This window comes from Protopterus annectens, chromosome 13.part0, assembly GCF_019279795.1.
Source record: "Protopterus annectens isolate FY-2018-M chromosome 13.part0, PAN1.0, whole genome shotgun sequence".
Classification (NCBI taxonomy): Eukaryota; Metazoa; Chordata; order Ceratodontiformes; family Protopteridae; genus Protopterus; species Protopterus annectens.
Genome location: NC_056747.1, coordinates 131,122,175 through 131,139,050, shown reverse-complemented (window position 1 = coordinate 131,139,050; position 16,876 = coordinate 131,122,175). Strand labels below are relative to the sequence as shown.

General features: G+C 37.6%; 1 protein-coding gene across 1 annotated transcript in view; it reads left to right on the top strand.

Moving 5' to 3' along the window:
• Positions 1-16,876, top strand: part of LPL (lipoprotein lipase) — a 163,027-nt gene that overhangs the window by 82,620 nt on the left and 63,531 nt on the right. The window contains exon 7 of the mRNA XM_044090718.1: positions 10,385-10,505. Within this exon, the coding sequence (XP_043946653.1) occupies positions 10,385-10,505 (121 nt within the window). The remainder of the gene's footprint in view (positions 1-10,384; positions 10,506-16,876) is intronic.

The window sequence follows — 16,876 nt, the reverse complement described above, 5'->3', positions numbered from 1 at the left end:
TGGGTCAGGTAAGTGTGCAGTTGTGTGAACGTGAGGGTTAGGGTGGGGTAGGTGAGTTAGGGTTAGGGCGAGGGTGAGGTGAGTGTGCAATAGTGACGGACCTTAGGGTTAGGGTTTGGGTTAAGGTAAGTGGATAGTTAGTAGTGTGTGTATAGTTTAGTGTAGGGTTAGGTGTAAGATTTTAGGTGTATGGGTGTGGATTGCTGTTTGTTTGGTGTGCTTGTGTTGTGTGTATGTGTTTTGGAACAGCAAATTTTTTTCCCTAGGAAAAAATTCGCTGTTCTCTATGTTTGATGTTTTCAGCTTTCACTGAATAGGGTTCGATATTAGAACATTCAAAATTTTGAAACTTCGATGTTCTAATATAGACCCCCCTCTGTTACTTAAATATACCAACTCTGAGTTCGCATTACAGTGAGGAAAAGTGAAATCTCCCATTCTGCGCTGTATGCCGATCTCCGTTCAGGATTTCGAAGTTCTAAAACTTCGATCATATGAATTTTGAAGTTTTAAGCTTATATATATATATATATATATATATATATATATATATATATATATATATATATATTTAATATTACTAAATTGTATATGTATTTTTATATGTGCATGTTTATCAAAATACATGTGTAAGCTTTCTTATGTGTTCAACTTTTTCAGCACTTGTGTATATTTTTCTGTAAACATTGTAATTGTGGAGCCTTTCTCTCTGGACCTCTGCTGAAAAAGGGTCTGACTAGACCCAGTCTGACTTTCCCAGTAAACAAATGGAAAATAAAATAAATAAATTATTTGAACCCACATATTAGTAGCTATGAGCATTACTTTGATGCTGGTGGATATATAGTCATTATTAAAAAATGAACTACTGAATTATGCAGAAATAACATAATAACATACACTGAAGTTTGAAATGTAAGCATGCTATAATAACATTCACCTAAGTCTGAGATGTAAATGTGCTATAATAACAAACACCTGAGTTTGAGATGTAAGCATGCTATAATAACATACACCTAAGTCTGAGATGTAAATGTGCTGTAATAACATACACCTAAGTTTGAGATGTAAACGTGCTGTAATAACATACACGTAAGTTTTGAAATTTAAAAACAGTGTGAGTATTGATGTGTACTAGATATAAATGCTGTCTGACTCTCTGAATACAAATGGATTTTTAGGGAAGGGATAGGTTCATGGGTCAGCAGACCATTAGAGGCATCTCCTCTACTTGCTTCATGTATCTGTAAGGGCCTGAGAGGTCAGCTCAGTCTGAGTTTATGGGTTCCCGTTCACTGTTTGAGGCTGTTTTTATTAAAAGTTAGGGAGCTGCTTTGTTTGTTATGAAGTAGGAGTGTGAGGCATGCATAGAGTTATCTGTCCTATCAGTGTTCTGTTTATATTGCTGTGTCGCCCATGGGTCCTTACAGGGTGTATTGGTGGCATTCATAGGTTCATAGGTAAGTACTAGGCCAGCTTCCCTTGTGGGGCATTTTAAGCTTAGACAATTTTCCTTTCAAAGGTGAAAATCAAACATTGTACCCTGTCACTGGAAGGGAAATACCTTAACTATTATACCAACCACTGACCCCAAAATTAATTCACATTTGTTTTTCTACTGTTAATAATATTTACATATTGTTTCAATTGTTCATAGGTTCATAGATGAATACTAGGTTAAAAGCCCTGAAGGGCCATTATAGGCCCAACCAATAACCAGAGGTCAGAATCAAACCTTGTACCTTGTGAGTATATGGTGAAGACCATAACCATTATGATAAACCCATGCTTACCTGTTTTTGAATATATATTTGATCTAGCAAGAGTGTATTGTAAGCCAGGTGAAGATCACATCCCATGAGGACAGATTATAGTGATAGGGTTTTAGCCATGCTATGTAACTTAAGCAACTCATGCTCAAGATCTTCCTGGTCAGGAATCATTGTGGTTTCTCACGTTGTGTAACATACTTGGATAAGTACGTGTCAAAATGAACATAATAAGATTAGCACATAATGGAATGTAAAGGAACAGTTGGGGGGTGAATAACTTTGTTGGACATGGAAAACTTGCCTGTACTAATTAGTTTGGATAAGTAAAAAGATTTTCTATCAATAGTTAATACATGCGGGTCAAGGAAGAGTTCACTGTCTGTAAACATGATGAGGTTTCTAACGATGGGGCCAATATTGAGGAGTATGTCATTTATGTGGAAGATGCAGGAGTGTTTTTTGTTACCCAAAAAGTACAATTCTGCATGTTTTTTGTATTTTGCTTAAGTCAGTGGTCTTAACACCAATAATTAGAGAGGGTTAGACTCTCTAAAAGGATGTAGATTCCAGCTAGGGAGGGTTAATAACAGTATGGAGTTTGTAGTCATCAGCAAACTTTGTTAGCTGGATACCATTGATGTTAGTTTAGACATCAGTGAAGAATATGCTGGAGAGGGGCAGACCTAATATGCATCCATCTGGGACACCATTCATGTTAAGCCTATGAGAATATAATGTGCAGCTAACCCTGACTGTGTGAGTTCTGCCTGTGAGCCAGTTGGCTACCCAGTGGATTAGAGAGAGCATTCATTTTCAGACATATTGATACTATGCCACAAACTAGTATTGTTGGCAAATCTAAGGCCTTAGCTATAGCCAAGTATGAGGTGTGTACCAACTGGCCATTGTCCATTACTTCATTTATCTTCTTGAAGAAGTCCATCACATTTAGTAGACTGGACCTGCCATTTTCAAACCCATATTGGTTCAGGCTGAGGGGCTTGTAGATTGCCAATATCTTTGTTTATAAGTTGCATTACTTAACAAAGCAATATTGGTGAGTGTATTTGATCTACAGTTCCCCAGGTCAGTGGTAGGGCCACCATTGTAGGGGTACTGCTGTGGCTGTTCTCCATGTCTCAGGCATTTATCCAGTGGAGGGGCTAAGACTGAATAGGTTTAAGGGTTTAAGAGAGAATCATTGACATTACATTTGGTACTAACTAGCAGATTGCTTGTTGTATTGTGTGGACTTTAAGAGCTAGTAGTTTTTTGGTTTTAGATAGGCCATTTGGACCTGTTCAGGGGTAATTTCAGGAGAGGCAGAATAGTAAGATGGGAGAAGCAAAGGGAGGAATGCTGAGATAAATTTCAACTAAATTTATCAGTGTCAGTGGCACAACACATAGCCGACATGGCTTTGGTGCTGGAAGACCTGAAGGCTATGGATTCTTTTCCCTGTGTAGATGACTGGATTGCTGACACTACAGTGCAGCATTATGGTGGTGCTTTTCTTCTCAGTGTGATGTTAAACTGAAGTCCCTTCTACTTGAGTTTGTGGTAGCTCAGGTGGCTGTAAAATATCCAATGGGATCTAGCAAAAAGAGTAGGGGTACTTTAATATACGCAACTATATAGAATTTTACATATTTACATAAATTACATTAAATTTCCATTCCTCCGTCATTAACAATGGTTTGATTCACATTTGTATAGACCTCCACTCATTTTTCCATAAGCATCATTTGATTTTCTGTATTATATTTGGTAATATCCAATTTCCGTTAAACATAATATCATTCAGTCTTTCATTCCATATTATCCATACAATACAAAACAGTTTTCTATCTAAATTTTTGACATATTCCGTACATTTCTTATAAAATCCATGTCCAGTCATATCCATATTTCTTATTTGTCTCACAATATTCTTTTCTGTTGTTTTTCCTATAAGTTTTTACTCTTTTTATATGTTAAAAGAACATGATCTGCCATTTTAATTCACCACAAAATGACATGTCATTTCATTTACTTTTTTATAAGACATATTTCCTTTTACAGGCAATCTATTTATTTGTAGCCTCCATAAAATGTCTTGATGTGCATCATTCTTCATACACCATTTATTTCTTTGTTTTATGGCTTTTATTTTTTCTTTTGTTAAATGTCCCCATGGATTCATGCAGTAATTTTGCATCATTATATTTTTATACCGTATTTTCTCCTATCTCCTCTGTATTTAACTTCCATATTTTTATTTTGTATTGATATATCTTTATTTCTTCATTTCTCCATCCTCTTTACTTTTATATTATTAATTTCCATTCCCTTTCATATTTTTCTTAAATAATCTTACAACCAACTTGTTTTCTTTTCCATTTATCCACTTTAATACATTGTATAGATTTAACAAAGCCGCTAAACCCACATCCTTATCTTTCTTATCCATATGTAACACTCCTTTTTTAACTGGGTTTAACCTAGATCCCCATATAAATGTAAAGATTATTTCAAGAAGTTGTTTCTTCAATTCAATTAGTATAAACATACTAGCTGCATATGATATTTTCTCATCCATATTATATTAATTAAATGTGCTTTCTTCTTATAAGACAACACATATCTATTCCATGTAATACTAAGTCATTTTTATTCTTACAAAATTGTGTCCTATTGTTCATGTAGTATAAAATATTCATTAAAATGAATTCCTAATACTGCTATCTCTTTTCTTCCAAACTGTATTCCTTCCAACTGTTCCTGATCTGTAATCACTTGCATTTTCCCTATTCATTATAAATCCAACTTATTGCAATTTTTATGCACCTGTATAAAAGCCTATTTCATTTTCTGCCTATTCTTAGCCATTAATATTATATCAACAGCATAAGGCATAATAATTGGATATGTAATACCCATTTCCTGTACATATTTACTTTTTCCATTTCTTCATTTTTTTATTTAACTACACAATTCATGATTATTACAAACAAACTACTACTCATTGGACATGCTTGTTTTGAACCTTTATTCCTCTCTATTTTTTTACTTAGCCAACCATTCTCTAAGATCCTTATATCAGTATTTTAATACACTGACTCACATACATTTTATTCACATACAACCATTATATCCTTCCATTATTTGCATTAGAGTTTCATGCTGTATTGAATTATATGCTTTATTTATGTCAGCCACCATTAATTTTGCTTCGTTTTGTTCTTTTTTTGATATCATCCACCATTTTTTTGATTATCATTAATAATTCTTCACTTCCTTTTCCTTTAACCACCATAAATGCATTCTTATGTTCTAATATTGTTTGTATTATCTTCATAAATATCTTATAATCATTATTGTTCAGCGTTACTGGTCTCCAGTTTTTAATTTTTTTCTTCTCCCATTTTTTCCATATATATCTCGTAACCCCCTACATATTTCTGCATAACAAATACTGTAATTTGTCCATTCATTAAACACTTCAAAATGCCTTTCTGCTGTTGCATCAAGTTGTTATACTTTGACTATCCCATGCCATCTGGTCCTGCTGGTGAATTTATATTTATTTTCCTCATTACCATATCTAAATCCATAATTATAATTTGCTTTTCCAATTCTTTATTCATTTCTTCTGTAAACTGCTTCATCCTTCAACTACTTTTTCATTGTCTCTCTTTTTTTAGCACCTCTTGAACAGACTGCACTACAATATTCATAATATTTTTTGTTCTCTTTCAACTTCTCCATCCTTATTTTTCATTTTTCTTATTATATCACTATCTTAATTTACCTTTTTACTCAAATGGTGATACTTCCCTTTTCCTTGCTAAACATATTTTTGTTTGTATAATAAATCTTTCTTTTTTCTTGATGCTTTTCTAAAATATTTAATTTCTGTCCAGATTGTATAAAACAGATTTTTGTGTTTCTCTATATTCCTCTGTCATTTTTCTGTTTTCCCAGATTAAATACTTTTTTATATTTTTCTTTAATTATTATCCACCAGTCTGACCATTTATTGTAAAATATCTCATAGTCAAATGATCTTTCCCTAACTTTATTACGTTTTTTTACCTTTCTCTTTCCACTCTTTTCCTTTATTCTCCTTATTCCTCTCCCAGTGTTTGTTTTTTATTCTCTTCTATTTGTATTCATTGAGCCAAATGATCCAAAAAGCTTGTTTCTACAGCTTCAATCATTATTTTTAAAGTTTTAGATATAAAAAAAACTATTTCTGTTTTCAATTTTCCTCTTCTATATGAACTTTTATTCAAGTTCCATAACTTTAAATTCTCACAATTTATTATTTCTTCCATTATTTTTTATCTGATCTCAGTTTTTGCTTTTTATGTCTTAAGTCACAATTGAAATCTCCTGTTATTATAATGTCCAGATTTACTATAACATAGTCCGGCATTTCTTAAAATCATTTCTCTCTTTCTTTACATATTACATACTCGTACATTGCTATAAGTCTATAAATTTTCCCTTCCCAACAAAAGTCAACTACTGTTAATCTTCCTAGTCTAACTAAATTATAATCCATAATTTTTATTCCCATCCTATATATAGTATAGCTATCCCTCAAATTCCATATTATATCTTCCATCCATAAACTCTGTTCTTTCTTCTTTAGTTAAACTCCTAACATTCCCTAATGCTATTAAATCTACCTCACTAGTATTACACCATTCTAACACCCCCATCCTTCTTACTACATCCTTTATACTATAAACATTAATAGACACAATTATAAGATTATTTTCTTCTTTTCTCCTTAATTTGTAATTAATTAATTATTTATCCATTTCCTTTTGTTTTTACTTTCAAACCCACACCCTGGAATTTTCTTTTCCTATCTTTAACCCCTTTTCCAATGGAATTTTTCTTTTTAACCATTTTCCAATCTATATCTTCATTGTTGCTAACCTCAGTTTCACTTTCCATCTCCCCTGCCCCTTTTTGTTTATCAATCTCATTTGCTTCTTGTATATTGCTGTTATTACTCTCCGTTTTTCTTTTTGTTGTTATTCTTGTTGCAATTGCTCCTTAGTAGGTACCTGTTCTGTAATCTGTCCCACTATATTAAGTTCTGAACTTTTATCTTACATTCCATCCATAAATGTCCTGTTTGTTTGCATTTATAACATTTCTTTTCACATTTTCTTGCATCATGACCAATTTCCCTGCATAAATAACATTTCTTCTTATCAATTTACTTACAAAATGTCCCTTCCTCCCACAAAAAAGCATGTTTTCAGTTGTCCCCAATACTTACCAACAGCTCTATCACCTTCAACATTAATGATACTAGGAACATGTGCAATTTATTTTCATTTTCCATTTTCAGAATCACATTAAAATACCAAGCCACTGCCTGAAATCCTCTATTAACAAGCCCTTTATAAATGTCCATCACTTCTTTGCAAAAGTTATTTAATAAATATTTTTAAAAGTTTCTCTTCAGTTTCTGACCAAAACTGTATATATGTTTCACGAAAAAAAGTCTTTACAATATATTTGTTCCACTGATACATTTTTTCTTTTTTCATCCATCCATTAATCCAGCTTTTTTCATATTCTCCCAGAAAAGTGTCTAATACTTTAGCAGTCTTAAAGAAAATGCCACAATAGGTCTCTTTTTTTTAAATCAAAATAAATGCTCTTAACTCCAGTGTATTGATTCCCAAAGGCATAACTATCTTGTCCCATATTTCATACCTGTCCTTTTCTAGTTCTTCTTTATTTTGAATTTTTGCTACTTAATTCTTTTCCATTTTTTCCTCAGTTCTTCCTCTGTCTTCTTTCTTCCTTTGCATCTCCTACCACTTCTGCAAATGTATTTCTCTTAAGCTGATGTCCCTCTTCTGTATGAATTCTTTCCATCTTATCACCCGTCCTTTCCTGTCTCTGACTCACTCTGGTCAACTTGTTCTAACAATAAATCATATTGCAACCCTCCCAATTGGAGGGTTATAATAATAACGACTCTCATGAATCTGTGTGCCAGATAACTCTTCCTCCTTTTTCAAAAGCAAATCTAAAGAGTCAGCATTCACCTCTGCTCCACACTCCTCCATCGCCATGTTTGAGTGTTGTTGTCCCGGCCTCCACAGCACCAGGTACAGAAGGTACAGAAGGGATGCTGTCAGTCATCATCTGCATGCACCCTGTGTGCTGTAGTAGTAGGGGACGTTTCCTGATGCCCTGACCACATTTTCCCTAGTAGTTGAAATACTACTTCTGGTATCTCCTGAAAAGAGGACACTAGCCCGGTGGTGCTAACCCGGTCTACGAAAGACAGGTAAAAATAAAAATCAGCAAGTATACTGGGGATGTCTTTAAAATAAGAACTGGTGATACCATTTGAGGTCAGGTCTGTGCATTGTTAAGTGTTAGAAATTCCTAACCTAGTTAAAGAAGGCTTTTTGGCCATCTTTAGAATAAATTGCAATATTCTATAACATTGCTTAGCAAGTTCTAATCTTAGGCCTGAGTAGTTTGTAGACTTATTTGAGGTCACTTATAAAATGAGAAGCTCTGAGTTTATTCCTTAATGCCAGACATCTTTGTTTGTCAAGTGGGTTTATATTTGGGTTCCTCCCATGGCAGGCTATTCTTAAATTTTCCATCATACGTGTCAAGGATGAGAATAGATGCTTTAATGCAGGCATTAAAGGGAGTAAAAATCCATGGTATAAGCATCTGCTTTTGTTTTAGTGAACTGGGGGTAATTAAATTAGTACTGGGGGTATTTAATTGTGCTTTGGCTGTCTTAAGAGTGCCAAGAGATTTGCCTCAGAGTAATCCCCAGTATTTCTGATTACTGGCAAGCTGGATAGTAATTACCTGGAGCTCAGAGTAAAAATAATTTAATGTTTGAAAAGCTTTTTGACTGAATGTGCATAAAAGCTGTGTGCATTACTTGTTCATTTTAAATAGTTTTCTCATACTTTTTTATTTTTTTTATATTTATGATCCAGCAATAATAGTTGCTAGAGTTTAAACATTATACAGTACTGCTTTTTCCTATGTTATGAACCATATAAGAGAAGATCCCCAGGTGTAAGGACTGCATAAAAACCTATTTGAGGTGAGCAAGTTGCTCACTCTTTATGCCTTGGTGGGGAGGTTAAACCAAAGCCTCACCTAGAGAAATTAATTAGTCTGGTCTGTGGTAGCTAAACACATAGGGCATAATGCATTTGTATGCTCTATGCAGAGAAGCAGTGTGGGTCTGGGTGTGGGTTCTCGATGGAGAATCTCCATGTTGGCACTTCACATGTCATTGGAGATGAACACTGTGACAGATATCTTAATTCTCAACTTCATATTTTCTTGGATCTAAGAATTGAAAAGATCTGCATTCAGAGTGCCTTCCAGGTATGAGGCACTCCAGAGACTGTGCTCTTTGCCTGAAGGGGAAATGCTTCACTGTATGTTCTGGGCAGAGGAGTGAGGGGAAGTTTTCTGTACAGTTTTCACCATTCCACTTGCTTCCATGCCTCTTTGTCATGCTCAGAGGAAAAAAAAAAGACAGAATCCTATCCATATCACCCCGTGGTGGCCAAGGCAGGTGTTATTTCAGGATCTGAACTTTGACTGCAGAAAGGGCCTTCATGTTAACAAGCCGGAAACCCCTCTTATTATGGGGAGACAACTGACTCCATTACTGGATCTGTTTGCTTCACTTGATCCTTTGATCACACTGGTCTTCTGGATGAGTTTATGGAGGCTTTAGAGGCTGCCATAAGTCTTTCCCATAAAACAGCTCACTCATGGTCCATTGTACAGAACTCGGAGGTCTGAGGCCAGGTACCCCTTCTAGCTTGGCATAATGGCAGTACTACTTGTGTCAGGAAAGGCATGGATTCCTCTTACTGTGGGAACTAAATGGTGACAGAACTGTGCCATAACTGGCTTCTCATGAAGGGGATTCCAGACATTACCCACTGTTGACCCCTTTAGAAGATCAGTTGATGGGGTTATTATTATTAATGTCTATCTTTTGCAAAAATAAGTCTTATTTTATAAATCCTTAACTTTGGCCCTATGAAAGAGTAATTTTATTTATTTATTTATTTTTGCATAATTTTTCCTCTGTTTCTTTAAAAAGCATGTTTGGAATAGAGCAGCTGGTTTTCTAATAGCTGTGGGTCAGTATGTGAGTAAAGCTGCCCAGTGCAGCTGTTAAAACTTTAAGTTACAAGCAGGCCTCTGTGGCCATTTTAGCAATATAATAATCATGCACATTTTGAACCAGAAAAATCACAGTTTAATGTGCTAATCTACCTGAAATATTATATTGTAGATTTGCAGGTGTAGAAAAATAGTGATGGACTTGAGGCTGACAAGTAAAGAGTTCTTCTATAGGCAAAAACTAATTGTGCGGTTCTGCGTGATTGCATCATTGCATTTATCACATTTTGTATTTTATTTGGACTGTCACATCAGACATGTTATAGAAATGGGGATGTGGTAATTATAAGAATCTGCAGGCCTGGAGTGAGAGTGAAAGTTAGTATTGTGTTTATCAGCTGTGTTTCTACCATGCAGGAATAATTTAAAAATAATGTGTCATTTTATTTAATTTACATTTTTATTTCCCATAGTGTTTCATTACCAATTCAAAATGCACCTATTTGCAAAGGACAACTGGAAGCAGGAGAATCAGCTTTTCTATCTCTCACTATATGGCACAAAGAATGAAGTTGAGACCATTCCTGTCACACTGTAAGTATCATGGCAGTTGAATTCGTAATCATTTCTCTTCCAAAATGTTGCAAGGCTGCCGAATATCACATTAGCTGCTGTGAAAACTAGTTTTTAAGTGTCGGACTTGTCGATAAATAGTATAAAATGTTTAATTTCCAGAATAATGTCAATAGGTATTAATGAGCTCTTTTTAAACAGTTATATTGTAATTGTACAATGATGGGTCATTCTTATTCAGAAACGAACACGCTGATTGGACAGCCTAACGAGGGTACCCATTGTAAATTGAGCATATACCAACAGAAAAAAGTCCTGCTGCTAAAGTACCATTCAATGGCCAGACTTTTCTATCAGAACATGCTACAGAGGGACAGTGCAAAACAGAAGAAAAATCAGGTACATTCTGAAAAATAAAGACACAGAAACATGCAGAGCATGCATTTTCAGCAGCATACACCGGGATGGAGGGCTGCCATGTTTCACACCATAAAAATACAGTACCTATATTTTTTGAGTTTGCCATTCATCATGCAAATGAGTTGCTTGTTGATGGCCATCATTGCGCTGACACTGGGACATGTGAGAGCTGTTTTGGGCACCAATCCTCCTCCCTTGTTTCTTGGTATTCTTCATGATGAGACATCATGGCTGAAGAATGAGATAGTAGTACTTATTTTCTGGATATCCTAATAAGGAGTTCAGCTGAAGATACCTGCAGAAGGGCTGTACTACGTCACAGTATAAGGACCATGGCTGGATTAGTCTAGGCAAGGCTGTCACCATTGCTACTGGCACCTCATGTATGGGGGAACAATGTTATTGCCATTACAGTGACATGAGAAGTTAAGGCGCACTCGCCACTGCAATAATTTAGGTATAACTTCTTTTAGCTACCCACAGAGTTAACGCACCGTCACCATCTCCACATGCTCTGCAGCAATTCAATCTGGTAATGATGGTTAAATATAGATGATTATAACTGACTGCCCATACATGTGTGGAGCATTCAGCAGGTGTTCACGTATGTGCACGTCATCATGCAGAAATCTCCATGATGTTTACCTTGTTTGCTCATCATACAAATTGAGCGAGTGAGAAACAGTAATGAGATAAGACCTAATTAGCATAATCATCATGGCCAGAGTGGTGGCTCTGCTCATTATAAGTGAAATGAGAAGCACAGAAGCTTGTCACACTATGGAAGAAAACAGTGGGGAAAAAGTTTAAAGTTTGAATCCTACTAAGGGTGTTTTTTAAACACATATTCATCTCAAGACAGTAGCCTTAAATAAGGTTAATGCTACTTTTTGCACATCTTCCTTTGTTCAGTAGTAGCTCTTTGTCTGCTGTGTACTCTGCACGTATAAGTGATGCCAGTTTATTGGTGCTTGTATATGCATTGTCAATAAGTTTAGCAAGGGTTAGAGTGGAACTTTATTGATTATAGTAGCATGCAATATTGTTAGGATAGATGGTAGCTGTACCCCTGCCTTCCTACTGAGATTAATGTTCAGTACTGTTGTAGTGTTGTGTGCCTTGCACAAATGTAATTATCAACAACTTTTTTTAACAGTGCTGTTCATATGGTCAGGTGTTTGTGTAACAACACACAAGTTCAGTATTTTGGTACACATGGCAGGGGCATACTGCAGGGCAGCACAGAATGCAGCACACAAGTTCAGTATTTTGGTACACGTGGCAGGGTCATACTGCAGGGCAGCACAGAATGCAGCACACAAGTTCAGTATGTTGGTACACGTGGCGAGGTCATACTGCAGGGCAGCACAGAATGCAGCACACAAGTTCAGTATGTTGGTAGACGTGGCAGGGTCATACTGCAGGGCAGCACAGAATGCAGCACACAAGTTCAGTACACGTGGCAGGGTCATACTGCAGGGCAGCACAGAATGCAGCACACAAGTTCAGTATTTTGGTACACGTGGCAGGGTCATATTGCAGGGCAGCACAGAATGCAGCACACAAGTTCAGTATTTTGGTACACGTGGCGGGGTCATACTGCAGGGCAGCACAGAATGCAGCACACAAGTTCAGTATTTTGGTATACGTGGCATGGTCATACTGCAGGGCAGCACAGAATGCAGCACACAAGTTCAGTATTTTGGTACACGTGGCAGGGTCATACTGCAGGGCAGCACAGAATGCAGCACACAAGTTCAGTATGTTGGTACACGTGGCAGGATCATACTGCAGGGCAGCACAGAACGCAGCACACAAGTTCAGTATTTTGGTACACGTGGCGAGGTCATACTGCAGGGCAGCACAGAATGCAGCACACAAGTTCAGTATGTTGGTACACGTGGTGGGGTCATACTGCAGGGCAGCACAGAATGCAGCATAACAAGTTCAGTATGTTGGTACACGTGGCAGGGTCATACTGCAGGGCAGCACAGAATGCAGCACACAAGTTCAGTATTTTGGTACACATGGCAGGGTCATACTGCAGGGCAGCACAGAATGCAGCACACAAGTTCAGTATTTTGGTACATGTGGCAGGGTCATACTGCAGGGCAGCACAGAATGTATCCAGACAGTGAAAGCATGACTTCAGTAGCCCAAACAAATGCTCTATAATGTTTCTGATGATAGTTTGTGGATGCACCCCTGGTCAGTTTGATTGTGTAGATCTCTGATGTGTCTTGTGAGCCAGGGTTCTAGGGCCTGTCCAGCATCACCAACAAGATACCACTGTGGGAGGTCACCTTTCGCAAGCTGTTGATACAGATCACGTGTGTCATATGTGGGAGTCATGAAAACTACTTGGGTGCCCTGGACACACATTACAAATGATAACCTGTGCATTACAGACCATCTGGCTGGTGATGGAGTGATACCTTTTGTGGTTCAGTGGTTCTGTGGGTACAGTCTATGGCTCCCATAACCTCAGATATGGGCTGTATTATAGAACAACAGCATGGTTTTGGCTGTCTCTCTGGCATTCATAGAAACCACATATGCTTCCTCACATGTTGAAACATGGCATTTGAGGGACTGATGGAGAATTCTTGATGCAGATGCTGAGATAGGTTGCCAAAACGTCCCTGTAGCTACTGTACATAGAGCCACACATGCCTTGGCATTCACTGGGATAGTGACTCCATTACTATCATGGGGTTGCAGATAAGACTGACACATTTTCACAGTTTGTTGTATGGTGCCCCTGTCTACATGGTACTGGTCCATATGTCATGGAGGGCATGAAATGTTAAGTGTGGTTAGATGACCCTGCATTTCCAGGGGTAATTCAATGAAACCCTCCTGCACGTAAACATTTATAGTGGCTATGACATCCCCAAGCATGGTAGCATGATGTACTACATCTGAACACAGACATATGGCAGAGTTCAAATCTAAAATGAATGCTGCACAGCATTTAGACATTTCTGAGTCACTTTGGTGTCTTGTTTTGTCTCATTTTCATAAGTGTCCCTTCATTATTCAGTCATTAGCATATAACAGGCTGACCACGTTAATTGACCAAATCACACTCGCAGTGTATGTAGCTGCCCATCACACAAATTATTTTAGCATGATGCAGCAAAGTTTTCTGAATATGACCCATTAATGATTTGTATTCCTCTAAAGTAAGTATTTGCATTTCAGACTTCCAATGTGAATACCTTTTTCTTAGGAGTCATACAGTTGCCAATGTGACAGGCATTACACTGCAAGACAGTGAGCCCCACCAATGCTCCAATGTCTACATCCCTTTCCCTAACATGCTGTAACCTCAAACTTATTATAAAAAAGAGGGTAATTGTGGCTGTGTGTGTGTTGGGGATAAATAATCTATTCTTCAGGAAAAAAAGTGCAAGTTTGCAGAAATATCAATTTGACTTTTATGTCTCCCATTTATAAGCTTCTTTGGGCAGGTTTTCAGAAAACCAACTTCACTGTCTTTGCTCTCTCTCATTCATGCTGAGTTTTAGTATTTTGGTTAGGATTTTCTTTCTCTAAAGTTTTAAATTAGGCTAAAGTTTATAAGAAATACACTATAGCACTACATGTTTGTTTCATATGTTCATAGGAGGTTACTAGGCTAGCGGCCCTAGAGCTTTTATAAGCCTAACCATGTTAATACAGGGTTGCCCCAATTGTCCTTGGTTAGATGGATGTATTTTTTACAGACCAGCACTGACTACTCCTGTCCTTGATGGACATAGGTGCCGCCCCTGCGGTGAATTTGCAGTCACCCATCGATTTGTCCAGGTTGAGCTTGAATAGAGTCATTGAGGAGCTCTGCTTTATATGAATTACAACTGTATTCCAGAGCAGAGGCAATCTCTAGGAGACATTCCTTTCTCTCCAGCATATTCTGTTAATGCCACTGGCAAGGATGAGATCCCTAGAGCGAGTGACTGTAGTGCTATAAGTCACCTCTCAGTAGCCTATATGATACAGAGTACAGTGACAGGGTTTTCAGTCTGTCCACGCAGGTCATTGTTTGGAAGCCCTATGTCTTCTTAGTGAGAAATCTCTGTGGTCTCTCCAGTTGCTGTGGGTGTCTGGTAGATACATGCAGAAGGGAACATTGTACTCTATTAATGGCCTGATTAAGGTCAAGTAAAGTGGGCTTATAACATCCTTGGACCTGGATGCGATTCCTTTAGTTATGAAATGTGCAATGTAGAAGGCTTTCCTTACCACCATGGAAACCTGGTGGTCAAAGTCCAGATTGCTGTTGACCTGTGTTCCCAAATCTTGCACCACTGGGTTTGAACTTAGAGGGGTGCTGTCAATATTTTAATTAGTGGGAATTCTGATTTGCCAAATGGGATAATTGTGCACTTTTTTGCACATAGTTTTAGACTGTGACTTTGGCACCAGTCATTTGTTTGTGTTAGCCCCTCCTGTAATATGTTAACATCGTTGGGGGGACTCCTAGTTTGCAATCATCAGTGAACTTAGTAAGTCAAAGACAGTCTACTTTAGCCAGGACGTCTGAGAAACAGATTCCAAATAGTAAAGGGCCCAGTACAGATCCTTGCAGTATACCACTGGTGAGAGATTTATTGGTAGAGGTGGAGTCACCAACTTTGACAGTATGTGTTCTGTTGGTGAGCCAATTACCCATCTAATGATGTAGCTACCCATCTAGTGATGTAAGAGTTAACGCCTAACTGGGAGAGTTTTTCAGTGATACCCAAGTGGAGGATTGTGGCATAGGCTTTGGCTAGGTCCAGATAGGTATATGCATCGTCTTACTTTCATACTGGCCTTTAGTGACTTTCACTAAGACGTCTACCAGGTTCAGCAAGCACAATCTACCCTTAACGAAGCCAAACTGGATTGGGGTCTAGGATTTAAAGGTTGCCTTTGTCCTTGTTGATAAGGTCCATGATGATCCTTTCCATGGCCTTGCAGATGAGGTGGGTTAGGTTTATTGGTCTATAGTTCCCAGGGTCGGTTGATGCCCCCCCCCCCCTTTATGCAAGGGGATTAATGTTGCTGTTCTCCATTCTGCTGGTGCAAAGAGAATGGCAAGTGGGTCAGCTAGGTCCTGTTTTAGAGTACTTTGTAAGCAACCTAGGATGTTACCTGGTCCCATTAAGGCCATGTTTTTGGCCTTGAAGAGCACATATATGACTTGATCTCTAGATATACTAGGTGGAGAACTGGTGTCATATGGCTGATGGGGTTAGGTAATGAAGTTTGCACCAAGTCTGTCAGCAGGAAAGTAATTTTCTCCGGTATAGTGTGAGTGGTACCATCTACTACCAATTCGGCACACAGCTGAGCACTCCCTTTTAAATTTTGGACATGGGTAAAGAATGTCTTATGACTGTCCTTGGCTAGAGATGCCATTTTATCTTCATAATTAGCTTTAGAGGACTTTACAAGACTTCTGATTTGCTTGTTCAATCTGTGGAGGAAATTCTTCCTCTGCAGAGGCAGTTGTCTTTGTTCTTGGACATCAGTCTCTTCCTTTTGCTATACATTCAGTTTATACTAGATGTTCCCCAAGATGGCTTGTTTTTTTTGGGGAGGGCCTGGTTTTAATCCGGTCAGGTATAGCTGAGTCTATACAGTTGTTAAGATGATTATACAGGGCATTTGTGTACATTTCTGCACAGGAGTCACTGTTGCCTGTCATTGCAGGGGGTATAAAACTTCTTATACCATCACTTAGTAGGCTGTAGTTTGCTTTGGAGATGTTTCTTAGTTGTTTTGCTACTTTGGGGTGTGGGGTCCAGTAGTTTCTAGATGCTGCATCAACTACATGTGAGCTGCTGCACACAACTTGCTGTATTTGCATCTTAGATTGCTGTCTTCTGATGTGTATTTTAGAGTGAGATGATCATCAGAATATGAAGTTGTTATTATTATTATTGTTATGGCAAATAGGGTACAAATACTAGAAGGTATATGTA